Source organism: Geotrypetes seraphini, chromosome 8 (genome assembly GCF_902459505.1).
Source record: "Geotrypetes seraphini chromosome 8, aGeoSer1.1, whole genome shotgun sequence".
Taxonomy (NCBI): Eukaryota; Metazoa; Chordata; class Amphibia; order Gymnophiona; family Dermophiidae; genus Geotrypetes; species Geotrypetes seraphini.
Window position 1 is genome coordinate 145,755,831 of NC_047091.1, and position 15,129 is coordinate 145,770,959.

The 15,129-nt window shown below is 45.8% G+C and overlaps 1 protein-coding gene across 7 annotated transcripts in view; it reads right to left on the reverse strand.

The window, feature by feature from the left end:
* The window catches only part of PIWIL1 (piwi like RNA-mediated gene silencing 1), a 420,330-nt gene that overhangs the window by 44,717 nt on the left and 360,484 nt on the right, over positions 1-15,129 (reverse strand). For 6 of the 7 annotated variants that reach the window (XM_033957205.1, XM_033957206.1, XM_033957201.1 and 3 more), the window contains exon 18: positions 11,897-12,050. The exons of the other annotated variant lie outside the window; for it this stretch is intronic. In XM_033957205.1, coding sequence (XP_033813096.1) covers positions 11,897-12,050 — 154 coding nt within the window. The remainder of the gene's footprint in view (positions 1-11,896; positions 12,051-15,129) is intronic. 7 annotated transcript variants of the gene reach the window in all.

Consider the following 15,129-nt stretch of genomic DNA (forward strand, 5'->3'; position numbering starts at 1 on the left):
GGAAGTTCTCTGACTGGGAGAAAGTGACTAGTGGAGTACCCCAGGGCTCGGTACTTGGGCCGATCCTTTTTAATATTTATATCAATGATCTGGAGGAAGGAACATCCAGTGAGATCATCAAGTTTGCAGACGATACAAAACTATGCCGGGCGATCAGATCGCATGAGGATAGAGAGAAACTCCAGAGCGACTTGTGTCGGTTAGAAACATGGGCGGAGAAATGGCAGATGAAGTTCAATGTGGAGAAATGCAAGGTAATGCATTTAGGCAATAAGAATAAGGAATACGAGTATACAATGTCAGGTGCAACTCTGGGGAAGAGTGAACAAGAAAAGGACCTGGGTGTACTGATAGATAGGACCCTGAAGCCGTCGGCACAATGCGCGGCAGCGGCAAAGAAGGCAAATAGAATGTTGGGCATGATAAAGAAAGGAATCTCGAGTAGATCGGAGAAAGTTATAATGCCGCTTTATAGGGCAATGGTCAGACCACACTTGGAATACTGCGTCCAACATTGGTCTCCCTACCTAAAGAAGGATATAAAACTGCTGGAGAGGGTGCAGAGACGAGCTACAAAACTGGTGAAGGGTATGGAAAAACTGGAATACGAGGACAGACTTATAACACTAGGATTATTCTCCCTTGAGAAAAGGAGACTGCGTGGGGATATGATCGAGACCTTCAAAATACTGAAAGGAATCGACAAAATAGAGCAGAGAAGATTATTTACATTGTCCAATTTGACACGGACTAGAGGACATGTAATGAAGCTAAGGGGGGACAGGTTCAGGACTAATGTCAGGAAGTTCTGCTTCACTCAGAGAGTGGTTGACACCTGGAATGCCCTCCCAGATGAGATTATTGCGGAATCGACCGTCCTAGGCTTCAAGAGCAAACTAGATGCATATCTCCTTAAGAGAAGAAATATATATATGTCTAGAAAATATTTCTGTTGAAAAACCTGACGCCTCAGCCCCACCACTCCACCGCTAAAGTTCAATTCAAAAACAGCGGGAGATTTAGTGTGAGAACTTCATCATAGGCTGTCGGGTTTGTTGTAATTTTTTTGTTATTTGTTTTTTATGTATATAAATATTTTTCCTTTTATATCTTAATTCAAAGAATAAATAATGTACTAGTATAAGACTCTTCAATCTCTAAGCGTCTTAATATGAAACTCTAAAAGTAATTTTTATACTCATCTTCAGCAAACCGGCTTAAACCCAGGGAGTCAGACCCGACATGTTTCACAAAATGTGTTTTATCAAGGGTCTCCCTATGGAACATAAAAAGACAAGAAAAGATCGTCATGTACATTTGCATAACTACTCCCCTCGAATAATAGTTAATTTTCAGTTATGATATCACTTAAACAATGAACTCACCAGGGGTGCCGCTGTCATCCGACTCCACATAATTCATGAGGAAAAAAGATGGCGGCGGCGTCCCTGGCGCGAAATTTAAATCCCCCTGTGTTTGCGTCCAAGGCTCCGCCCCCCAACACTCATTGGCTCGAACCTGATCATACCGTCCCCCATTCAATCTCCATGTTTAATCCTTGGGGTTGAACTGTATCCAAGGAAAAAATGAACCTCTGTTCTAATTCATTGAGTTTTTTTGGGTCCCCCTCTCCATCCCACCCGATTACTTTTCTGATGACCCGCCAACGTAACTCTGCCACTGTATGGTTCAATCTTGTCCAATGCTCCACCAAAGGAGCTTGCATGTTCCGATTTATGATTCGTGACTTGTGCTCCGTTAATCTAGTTTTTATTTTCCTACTCGTGCGACCTACATAAATGAGATCGCATGGACATGTTATCACATAAATGACACCCTGGGAGTCACAATTTGTAATGTCTCGAGTTTTTAAGATAATTTGGCGCCCCGGAACCTGCCAGGATTGGCCCTGGATGGTTGAAGGGCACCACTGACATTTCCCACATATACCGTGGTATCCATCCCCTCCTCCCGTTTGTTCTTGTGGGCGGATACCGTATTTTTGGAAGTTACACTGTTGACCCAATGTGCTCCCTCGAGTGTACGCTATTCTAGGAAAAGTACTGAGTGTTGCATGTGGTTGTACTATAAACCAATATTTTTTGAAAATTTTTTCAACCGTTTGTACTATTCTAGAAAACGGAAGAACTTAAAAACTCGAGACATTACAAATTGTGACTCCCAGGGTGTCATTTATGTGATAACATGTCCATGCGATCTCATTTATGTAGGTCGCACGAGTAGGAAAATAAAAACTAGATTAACGGAGCACAAGTCACGAATCATAAATCGGAACATGCAAGCTCCTTTGGTGGAGCATTGGACAAGATTGAACCATACAGTGGCAGAGTTACGTTGGCGGGTCATCAGAAAAGTAATCGGGTGGGATGGAGAGGGGGACCCAAAAAAACTCAATGAATTAGAACAGAGGTTCATTTTTTCCTTGGATACAGTTCAACCCCAAGGATTAAACATGGAGATTGAATGGGGGACAGTATGATCAGGTTCGAGCCAATGAGTGTTGGGGGGCGGAGCCTTGGACGCAAACACAGGGGGATTTAAATTTCGCGCCAGGGACGCCGCCGCCATCTTTTTCCTCATGAATTATGTGGAGTCGGATGACAGCGGCACCCCTGGTGAGTTCATTGTTTAAGTGATATCATAACTGAAAATTAACTATTATTCGAGGGGAGTAGTTATGCAAATGTACATGACGATCTTTTCTTGTCTTTTTATGTTCCATAGGGAGACCCTTGATAAAACACATTTTGTGAAACATGTCGGGTCTGACTCCCTGGGTTTAAGCCGGTTTGCTGAAGATGAGTATAAAAATTACTTTTAGAGTTTCATATTAAGACGCTTAGAGATTGAAGAGTCTTATACTAGTACATTATTTATTCTTTGAATTAAGATATAAAAGGAAAAATATTTATATACATAAAAAACAAATAACAAAAAAATTACAACAAACCCGACAGCCTATGATGAAGTTCTCACACTAAATCTCCCGCTGTTTTTGAATTGAACTTTAGCGGTGGAGTGGTGGGGCTGAGGCGTCAGGTTTTTCAACAGAAATATTTTCTAGACATATATATATTTCTTCGGTTGACATATGTTATTACTAGTCTAGATTACACTTATAAATAAATACTTGCCAATATATCCTTTGTATCTCCTTAAGAGAGGCATGTAAGGATATGGTGGACTATAAATTACAACAGGTGTACACCTGGCAGGGCCTCCGCGTGTGCGGATCGCCGGACTTGATGGACCGAAGGTCTGATCCGGAGATGGCATTTCTTATGTTCTTATGTTAATCAGAGAAGGGGCCAAAATCTAAAATCCAGCCTAAATCGCGGGCCGAATGGTTTACTGAACAGTCATAAACTGACAATGTTAACCAGAAATGTGAATTTAAAATGAGTGGAACAATCTTTTCCTTAACAGTGCTGTTAACCAACTCACATGCTATCAAGCAAAACAGTAATATTGGTATAAAGCAAAACAGTAATATTGGAATGTACCTAAAATGCTCATTGTTTTGTTTTCTGGCTAGATGTCTGACACCGTTTTCCCCGTATCAATGAGTCAATGTTCGGTTTTATTTCTTGGGCTGTAGCAACCCGCAAAACAGCATGGAGGTTGTCATCGGTAATGCGTGATCTGTGCTTGTTTTTGTTCAGATTCATTATTGAAAACATCTGTTCACAAAGATAGGTGCTCCCGAACATGGATAGAATACGGGCAGCATGAAGTCGGAGCTCTGGCATTGAGTCAGGGGGCAGTAGAGGGTAGAAGTCCTCAATTTCAACATCCTGAAACCTTGATTTCAGACCACTGTCAGACTGAAGCTCGATTATCTCCATCTGAAGGTGATGGGGCACATTGTTGACATCAACTGTAAAAGGATTGGCAAAGATGTCAAAGCCTGAGTGCTGTGTTCTAAAGTCAGAGAAGCGCCGCTCAAATTCACTTAGTAAACGGCTAACTTTGGTAGCCAGCCGACTGCAAGGAAAAGTACCAGAAATAGTGGTTGAGATACTCAAACAAACGGGAAAGTGGGCAAGATTGTCCTGTTCCAGTTGGGACTTCCATAGTTGAAGTTTACGCTGGAATGCTGTGATCATGTCAGACATCTTCGTGATGACTTGTTTGCGTCTCTGCAGCTTCAGATTCAGTTGGGCGAGATGCTCGCATATGTCACACATCATAGCAAAATCACATAGCCAGGCGGGATCCGACAATTCAGGCAAGGGCTTTCCTTTACTTTCCATGAAAAGAGCAATTTGTTCTCTGAGCTCAAAAAATCTTTTGAGGGCTGCGCTCTTGCTCAGCCATCTTACTTCTGTGTGGTATGGCAAGTCCCCATGCTCTGCACCCACCTCCTGTAAAAACTGCTGGAACTGGTGATGATTCAGGCCACGTGCCCTTATAAAGTTAATAGTTTTAATGACTGTGGTCATTATGTCATTCATGTCCAGAACTTTTCCACACATAGCCTCTTGGTGGATAATGCAATGATAAGTAATCAAGGGTGTGTGGCAGTGACTTTTTTGCATTCTTTCCTTCATTAGTCCAACCAAGCCTTTCTTTTCTCCGCACATTGAAGGTGCGCCATCGGTAGTTAGCCCCACCAACTTTTCCCAGGGTAATTTAAAATTATTTATTGATTTCTCCACAGCCTCAAATATATCTCTACCAGTCGTCGTCCCATGCATGGCAGCTACATCCAAAAGTTCCTCAGTGACAGAGAGGTCGGTCTTTGTATAAAGATGGACAGCTGCGCTGTATCACTGTTGTCTGTGCTTTCATCGATAGCAAGTGAAAAAGCGAGATAACTGCATGCCTGTTCGGCCAGCTGTGATGATAGATTTCCTGAGAGTTCTTGAACTCTGTCTGCAATGGTGTTTCTTGACAAACTGACAGTTTGAAAACTCTGTATCTGGTCTGGGCATACTTTCTCACACACTTTTAGCATGCATTGCTTCAAAAAGGCACCCTCTGAAAAACACCTTGAAGTACGGGCAATTTCTTCAGCCACTATAAAGCTTGCTTTCACTGCAGCATCATTTTTCGCTGTAGCCTTTGTAAACATTTGCTGCTGTGATTGTAGTTTGCCTTTTAGTTCTTTAACAATTTTATGCTTTTCTTCCAAAGTATATTTGCCATACTTAACATTATGTTTGGTGTCAAAATGACGACGTATATTGTACTCTTTCATCACCGACACTGTCTCATAACACAATATATACACTGGTTTGCCCTCACTAAGCACAAACATGTATTCATTTTCCCATTTGTCATTAAATTGTCTGCCTTCACCGTCAACTTTTCTTTTCCTGGACATTTTGGGATCTATATTGGCAGTAAAAGATGTAGTTTATTGGAAATCTGCGTTAGAATGAAAAAGTCAGTCAATAAATGCCTGGCTGGGTACAGATAGCAGATTCTGTTGCGATTTTTATGCCTACACTTTATGCCAGGAACTGGCAGCTTCTGCTGTGTATTTTTTTTACATAGTTCCCCCCCCCCCCCCCCGACGTCCAATTCACCCCAAGCAGGACCGCTCGCACGCACCTGCACCCCCACCCCGAAGGACCGCCGACTCCCCGACTCCCAACACAATCGGGGCAAGAGGGAGCTCAAGCCCTCTTGCCCCCCCCGACACGATCGGGGCAAAAAGGAGCCCAAGCCCTCTTGCACCGCCGATTCCCCAACTCCCCGACAATATCGGGCCAGGAGGGAGCCCAAGTCCTCCTGGCCCTGGCGACTCCCCCCCCCCCGCTAGTTGTTCGGGCCAGGAGGGAGCCCAAACCCTCCTGACCACGGCGACCCCTTACCCCCACCCCGCACTACATTACGGGCAGGAGGGATCCCAGGCCCTCCTGCCCTCGACGCAAACCCCCCTCCCCCATCGACCCGCCCCCCACAAGAACCTCCGACCCCCCTGGCCGACCCCCACGACACCCCACCCCCCTTCCCCGTACCTTTCTGTAGTTGGCCGGACAGACCGGAGCCAAACCCGCCTGTCCGGCAGGCAGCCAACGACGGAATGAGGCCGGATTGGCCCATCCATCTCAAAGCTCCGCCTACTGGTGGGACCTAAGGCTCCCGGGTCTATTCTGATTGGCCCAGGCGCCTTAGGCCCCACCAGTAGGCGGAGCTTTGAGACGGATGGGCGAATCCGGCCTCATTCCGTCGTTGGCTGCCTGCCGGACAGGCGGGTTTGGCTCCCGTCTGTCCGGCCAACTACAGAAAGGTACGGGGAAGGGGGGTGAGGGTGTCGTGGGGGTCGGCCAGGGGGGTCGCGGGTCGGCTGGGGGGGCGGTCGGAGGTTCTTGGGGGGGGCGGTCGATGGGGGGAGATAGATAGCAAGTACGGCCGGCGAGATCACAAGCCTCCTATGTCACCACGCGTCATTGTGATGGAACGCAGCGGCGTGCAGTGATGACAGCGCGGTGCGGGCCACATTGCAAGGCCTGGCGGGCCGGATTTGGCCCGCAGGCCTTGTGTTTGACACATGTGTTCTAGACAGATGGGTTATTTCTCCATAGCTGCGTGCTACTGCGGAAGGAATCCACTAAGATTTTTCACTCTGCCTCTGTTGTGCTTCACTGGGTTCTCTAGCTCCACCCACAGTTAGTACCCAAGCATTGAAAGTCACCCAATACACGTGAAGTAGAGACACTTGTAGCAACAGGCTTAAACAAACTGTTCTGCTCAAGAATCAACTCAACAGTAAAGTTAACCACCTATACAGGCTTCAAAGGAGCACAAAAACTACTCCCATTAAAAATGAAACATATACATAAATTCTTCCCAGCCCCCAAGGGCTGACAGACACCCAAGAATAAGCATGGAAAAGCATAAACAGACTGAAACAGTAGACAGACGCAGTAAGGACTGGGCATGGGTCTAGAATGTCTCACCTACCTACTGGAAAAGAGCTTACCATAGTAAGTACATAATCCTTTTCCAGTGCAATACGTGAGACATTCTAGACAGATGGTATATACAAAAGCAATCCCCCAAAAAAGCTACAGCAGGTTTGCTGCGCTGACCCTTAAGACCAAGGACCCTAAAGCAGAGTCTTGTCTTGCTGCCACATCCACTCTGTAGAACCTGGCAAACGTGAGAAGAGAAGACCACATTGCCGCCCTGCAAATCTCCTCAAGGGAGACAGATCTACCTTCGGCCCATGAAGAAGCCACACTCCTGGTAGAATGCACCTTGATGGAAACAAGGGACTGTTTCCCAGAAAGAATATAGGCTGACGAAATGGCCCTACGGATCCATCTGGAAATTGTGGTCTTGGAAGCGGGAGCGCCCTGCTAACTGAACGAGTCAGCACAAACAAATGGTCAGAGACGAAACTCGTTAGTTACCTCCAGCTAACACAGAAGAATCCCGTTTCTGTGTGAATCCAGTTTCTAAAACAGTTGATCATGTGTCCTGGAACTAGTAGGCTGAAAGGCAGACAAATGCACTTCCTGATTAACATGGAAAGTCAAAACCACCTTCGGCAGGAAGGAAGGAATTGCCGAAGAGAAACTCCAGTCTCCGAAATATGAAGGAAAGGATCTCTGCAATACAAAGTCTATAGTTCCAACACACGACACGCCTAAGTAATGGCAACCAGATAAACATTCTAAAACGTCAAGTCCAAGAGGAGGCATCTTGAAGGCGCTAAGAAGGAGCACTGGTAAGACTACACAGCACAAGATTAAAGTTCCAGGAAGGAAAAGGTTGCTTACTGTAGGAGAGTCCATGAATCAATCTGTAGCCTGACCAAATAATGGCCAAGACCTACTGGTTGGATGTAATATGCATCCAGACAGGAAAAAAATGCTGAGAGTCGGCCTTCTATCTAAGACGGGCCTTTTTGGCAGAGGACGCAAAATAGGAGATGGAAGGCTGAGAATGCCTATAGCGAGTATACCATCATCGGGAACCCTGTAAAAACCTCTGTGACGTGGCACTTTCATATGGGTTGGGATCGCCATGAGCCAAAAAATTAGAACAATCAGAGCCCTTGGAGGGTCTGGGTCTTCTATCAGGCAGAGTCTTAGGGCGATGGTCCATCACAAAATCCAAAAGGTATCTCGAACTTTGCCAAACAATAACTGCCCCTGAAAAGGCAGCCTAACCAAAGTAGCCTTGGAAGTGGAAACAGCAGCCCACTATCTGATCCAAAGCATTCTGTAGGCAGAGATAAAGTACACCGACACTTTTGCCAAAGCTCGCATAAGATCATACAATGCATCAGCCATATAATGTCCCAGTCAAAAAAGTTGAGGAGGGGGAACCACCGCCTCACTTTCCAGTGAGCACAGTCGATAGAGATAGGCACATGCGACAAAAGATGTCACCAAAGCAGCTCTAATGCCTAAAGAAACTGCATGAAAGTTTCCTGAGGACCACATTCACATGGCGGACCCAAAAGCTGCTGACACTCCTGTGCCAGGGGATACAAGACACAATTCCAGGCACTGAGATGGAGCCAACCGGAGAGGTTGACTACCCATCCCAGCGACTGCAGGAACTCCACAACCTGAGCCGTAACTCGGGAGCTCTCCTGAAAAGATTTTACTCTGATCAACCAGTCGTCCAGATAGGGATAAACCGGACAACTCTCATTGCGCAAGGCCGCCGCCACAACCACAATGATCATGGTGAACGTCTGCAGAGCCATAGCCAGACCAAAGGGAAGCACATGAAACTGGTAGTGCCATCCCAAGATCGCAAAGCCAAGAAACCACTAATGGGAGGCGTGAATTAGAACATGCAAGTATGCCTCTGTCAAATTGAGAGAGGTCAGAAATTCCCCTGGGTGAGCTGCTAGAATGACAGATCTGACTGTCCATGTGGAAAGACAGAACCCGCAGAACCCTGTTGACCCCCTTCAGATCTAAGATGGGCCGAAAAGTCCCCTCTTTCTTGGGCACCATAAAGTAAATTGAATACCTGCCTGTGCCACACTCCTGCGGAGGCACTGGCACCACAACCTTGAGATCTAGCAAGTGTTGCAGTGTCTGGCGAAAGGCCCGCTTCTTCCATGCCACTTGACACAAAGAAACTAGAAAAGAATCTGGCAAGGAACAGGAAAACTCCAGAGCATATCCGTCCCGAATCACTTCCAGGACCCACTGATCCGTCGTGATCGCGGCCTACCCTTGGTAAAAATCTTACAACTAAGCACCAGCAAGGAGTCATTGGGCAGGACGAGCAGCGGGGGAACCAGCGGAGGAATCACGCCCTCCCCCGAAGGGCCCCTTGAAAGGACTGCATGCACTGAAAGAAACGGCCCCAGGATGACCAAGAGGCTGAATGGAAGCAGCCCCTCGACCAGGGCGATATCTGCGGAAATCATGCAAACACCCCTGAGCAATGCGACCCCATGGAGGGAAATTTTAAACTAAACCTTAAGTTTATATACCGCATCCTCTCCATAAAGATAGAGCTCGGCACGGTTTACAGGAACTTTAAGATAAGAAAGGAAAAACATAATAAGAATTAGTGATTATAAAGAGGGTAGCGAGATTTACATTTTTGAGAATAGCCAAGTTTTCAGAAGCTTTCAGAATAGTTGTTGGCTTAGCCTTAGATGTCGCATCCGCTGACCAAGCCCGAAGCTACAAGGTACGATAAGCGCCACCCCGAGCGCCAATGACTTGGCTGAGGCTCGCAACTGGTCATACAGGGCATCAGAGAGAAAAAAGGCACCCATCTCAATTTTGGCTACCTCCTGTTCCACCAAGGACCAGTCAACCGACTCATGGTCAAGGACCTGCTCGGCCCACCAAAAACAGGCCCGAGCCACCAACCCGCCACATATCACAGCATGAACTGCTAAGGCAGACACATCAAAATTCTGCTTAAGAAGGAACTCTAACATAGGCTCCTCACGGTCCCGCAAAGCTAAGCCACCTTCAACTGGCACTGCATGCCGCTTCGCTATGGTCGAGTCCATCGCGTCCAGCATAGGCAACCTCAAGGTATCCCTATCCCCCTCCGGGATGGGATACAGATGAGCCATAGAACGCGCAAAACAGAAGGGCGCCTCCGGCACGTTCCACTGCGCAAGAATAACATCCCGAATATCCTGATGCATAGGAAAAGAGCAGGATGCAGAACAGATGCCCCGAAGCAGAGGGCCCACCACACGCGGTGCTCCTTCGCATCTTCCTTGAAACGCAACACAGAGGAAACCTGAAGAATAAGCTCCTGGAACTCGTCCTGCTGAAAAATGCACATCAAGGATACATCCTCGCCAGCTGACAGAACCGTAAACCTGCCGCTAATGGCATCTGTCTCCCCCCCCCCCCCCAGAGGATCCTGGAGTACTCCCAAAGAGTCTAGGGTCTTCATCAAGAGGAAACTGCTCCTCATAACTAAAATCATTGTCCCAAGAGACCCTCGGCCGCCCAAAGGAAAAAAACTCTGGCAGCCCAAAGGGACTCCCTGCTAAAGCAGGGGACCCAGTATAAACCTGCCCCTGTCTTTTTTAAGACAAGGGGAAGGTCACCTGAGGCTGCAGACAAGGTGGAGTTGTTTTCTGCCAAAAATGGAGCAGAGCCCGCCAAAAACAGCACCCCCCCCCCCCGAGGCCTGAACTGCCCCAGGCGCTAAAGCAGGCATGCCGGAAGCAGCAGTAAGGGAGTCCCCAGCACCATTGGCGGCTGGGGAAATCCCTGCATGGGCAGCAAGGGAACATGGGCTTCCCCGATGTCAACTGCCGGCGAGCGAGGCACTGGCGAAGGGGATCCCTGGCCACCAGCACCTGATGCCGATGAGGATTCCCCTTTGCAGTGGCCTGCACACCGCATGCACAGGCTGGCTGTGGCTGCCTCATGTCTGGAGCACAATGAGCACTTTTTCCCTTTAAAAGTGCTCAATGCGCAATATGCAACCTAGCTGAAATAAAAGTGCCGGTTAGCAATAAAAATGCAATAACTGACAAGAAAAGGCTCCCTTCAGACCGGCACTGCCTCGGGATTTTTTTTTTTTCATAGAACAGACTCCACTGGCTCACAAAGCTATATGCCTTGCCAGTATCGGCAGCAAGGCTTACAGCTGAGGCACCTCTACAAAAATATGGGGAAGTGGAGGAAAATTGGGGGAGGGACTCAACTCCTATGCCTTTAATGCTAATGTTTCAGTAGTCTCTTCAGTCTCAAGAAATAGCATTAAGAATATTTCTGCCTTGAATGTAATTTTCAATTCTTTTTTGTATTTTCTTTTTGTGGAAATTATAATTTGACAATGCCTGTATTGATATTATGAGTTGTCAATATTTACTTCGATATAGTATTATTTTTCTTTGGTGGATGGGAAATTTATGTTTGTCCTTTGTTTTGTTTCAAATGTTAAGCAACTAAAGGGAGATCAGGAAAATATGTATGTAGCAAATGTGTAAACCGCATAGTTTTATGCGGTATATAAATTGTTAAATAAATAAACTCGTGACCTGTCGAGTGTGACACCCCCCGAGGTCATGTGGACCCCCAAACAGGGTCTTCCCAAGCTCAGTCCAACACAAGAATGGGGAAAAGGAGCGCTAAACAAATTCCAACAGTCCTAACCAAGGTGAGACTGGCACAGCTCACCTTCACCTGCTGGAGACTGAATCAAGACTAGTTAGGTAGAGGGAGCTCAGTCTCCACCTCCTAGTCAAAGTGAGCTATTACCCATAGTGAGGCTGTACTGGTCTGGAGAGGTGATAAAAAAAACTGTATTTTATAGATGTTGAATTTTAGGATTGTTTTTGTATTTCTTTCAATTTTATTGTACACAAAATCCTGGGAAAGTCTGCCAGTCACTATTAATGTGATATACATTTATATACCTCATCCATCCATATCAACTTATGATGAACAGTAGATGAATAAAGGCTTACTTGTAGTCTTTGCCAACAGACTTTAGACAATCCAGAAACTGTGGTACTTCATAGTTAACTAGTGTTTTGAGCTGGCCATCTCCTACACCATCACGGTAAACAATAATTCGGGTAGGCATCGAGTCATTCCATTTAAACCAGGTTCTCAGGGCAGCTTAAGAAAAAGGTTAAATGTTATATTACCTTATTTAACATAAGGTAAAAACTTACACAATAAAATTGAATCTCTTCTTGGTAGATATTAATAAAATACACAACACAACTTTTCAAAGACTAGAACAGCAGTTACCTTGAATTACTCGGCAAACATTAAAAACCATAACACTTAACTAAAGGAAAGCACATGCACTACAATATAGAGAAGATACATAGAAAATTCCATCCAGTTTTAGTACTGAAAATATATTTTTCGGGTGAAGAAGAAATTGTTGGTATTAGTGCTCCAACCTGAGAGCGGAAGCCGACAAGAGAGATCTGAGGTTCCAGTGCCTAATTGCAGTAGGCACCAGGGTTGGATAGCCCTTATTCTACATCAGGGCCTTTCTAAACTAAACCTTAAGTTTATATACCGTGTCATCTCCACGGAAGTGGAGCTCGACACGGTTTACAGGAATTAAAAACAAAGAAAGGAACTCCAATGGAAGGAAGAAGGGCTTGGTGAACAGGAAGGAAAGAGGGGACTTAGAATAATGGAGAGGGGGGGGGGGGGTAAAGCCAGGTTTTCAGATGTTTTCTGAAGTGTTGGAGGGAGGTCGAACTCCGAAGATGGGCAGTAAAGCTGTTCCACAGTTCGGTGATCCTGAAGAGGAGAGATGTACCAAGTTTTCCTGTATGGGAAATGCCATTTAGAGAAGGGAAGGATAGTTTGAATTTCTGAGTGGATCTGGTGGAGTGAGTACTCGAGAGCCAAGATAGTGGGAAGAGGGGAGGAAGGATGCCGTGAAGAGATTTGAAGGTAAGACAGGCGCATTTGTAGCAAACCCTGAGGATGACTGGGAGCCAGTGAAGCTTAGACAGAAGCGGGGAGACGTGGTCGAATTTGCCTTTTGCGAAGATTAGTTTAGCTGCAGTGTTCTGAATCCGCTGAAGTCTGAGAAGACTTTTCTTTGTTAGGCTTAGGTAGATGGAGTTGCAGTAATCAAGTCTGGATAGAATGATGGATTGGACAAGGACAGCGAAATGTTGTTGGTGGAAGCAGGATCTGACTTTTCTTAGCATATGAAGGTTGAAAAAGCATTTTTTTACTAGGGAGTTGATGTGGTCGTTAAAGGACAATGTAGAGTCAATGATGATTCCTAGAACTTTGCTAGAGTGCTCGAGCTGCAGATTGGTGCCAGAGGAAAGTGGGATGAGGGAGGGTAGCTGATCCAATTTCGGGCCAAGCCAAAGTAGTTTTGTTTTGGTCTCATTTAGTTTCATTTGAACGGTGAGAGCCCAGGATTGGAGATTTGTTATACAAGATGAGATGTTGTCAGAAAGGTTGGTGAGGTTAGAGTCGGTCTCAAGAAGGACAAGGATGTCGTCGGCGTAGGTGTAAAGTGTCTCCGAGGTGGATAGTTGGAGGAGTTTCAGGGAGGACATATAAACATTGAAAAGAATCGGGGATAGAGGTGAACCCTGAGGGACTCCACAGATCGGTTTCCAAGGGGAGGATGAGGTACCATTCATGTTAACGAAGTAGGAGAGGGAACGTAAGAATTTTGAGAACCAATCTAAGACCGTGGAATTTATGCCAATTTCGGAAAGTTGGAGGATTAGTATGTCATTTTGTGGACAATGTCGAAAGCTGCAGAGAGGTCGAATTGAAGAAGGACAGCAAACTTGTTGCAGGAGTGAAGTTGTTGGACCTTTGAAATTAAAGAGGCTAGAAGGGATTCAGTGCTGTAGTTGGGTCTGAATCCATGTTGGTAGGGTAGGAGGATGGAGAATCTCTCAAGATAGGATGACAGTTGGGTGGCTATGATTGACTCCAGCATTTTGGTCAGGAGATGGATGTTAGCTATTGGGCGATAGCTGGAAGCAGTGGAGGGGTCCAGATCAGCTTTTTTCAAAAGAGGGGATAAGGAAATGTAATGTAATGTAATTTATTTCTTGTATACCGCTACATCCGTTAGGTTCTAAGCGGTTTTAAGAAAATATACATTTAAAATTGAAAGTAAGAAGTAAGAAAGGTGCTTAATAAATTCCCTTACTGTCCCGAAGGCTCACAATCTAACTAAAGCACCTGAAAGTTGATAAAGAAGTGAAAAATAAAGGAGAAGATTAATGTTAAACATTTTAACTAGACAGCATTGATCTGAATAGTACTTTGGTAGTGGAAGAGAGGAGAAAAAAGGAATAGATGTAAAAGGGAGAACCGTTGCAGGGAATCCCTCCAAAAACCAGACATAATGGCAAGGGAATCCCAAGTATTTTCGGCAGTCAAGGAACCTCAGGCCTCCCCACCAGCAGCAGCCATGACAGCTGGGGAAGCCCCAGAGCCATGGGCGGTTGAGGAATCCCGACACCCATGGCCCATGACAAACTTTCCCTTTGCATCCACAGGGGAATCCCTCCTATTGGCACCCGATGCCAATCCCAATGAGGGTTCCCCTTCACGCAGTCATGAGCAAAATGAGCACATGCAAGCCACGTTGAAACCTCGGCGGGACCACACTGAGGACTTCTTAGGCTGAGAAGTGCTCATTGTGAACCACGAGGCAGGCTCAAATAAGGAAAAATTAGGTTACCTGCTAATTTTCTTTTAGTCCCTCCAGACCAGCACAGAATGGATGGGTTTATGTTCCTCTGCCAGCAGGTGGAGACAGACACATTGACTTTAGTACAAGTGGGCTGTGCCTGTGCAGTCCTAACTACAATCAGTCTGACAAAAAGCCAATCAGAAACTAACTAGGCTAAACAAGAAAACATACCAACTCCACTCTCACATGGAGAAGACAAATGAAGCGTTTAGATCGGACCTGAAAACACTGTTGGATACCGATTAGAACAAGAACCTTAAAAACGTCCCCACAGTTCGCCAGCTAAACCAGATGAACTAAACGCCGCTGCTCTTATTATACTCCCCAACAACCAAGACCAACAATACAACAGAAAAAAACGCATACTTTGCGAAAAACACCAAACAAATGACAGGGCAGGATCTGCCGGTCTAGAGGGACTATAAGAAAGAAAATTAGCAGATAAAAACCTAATTTCTCCTTCTTTAGTATCCCTCCAGATCAGCACAGAAT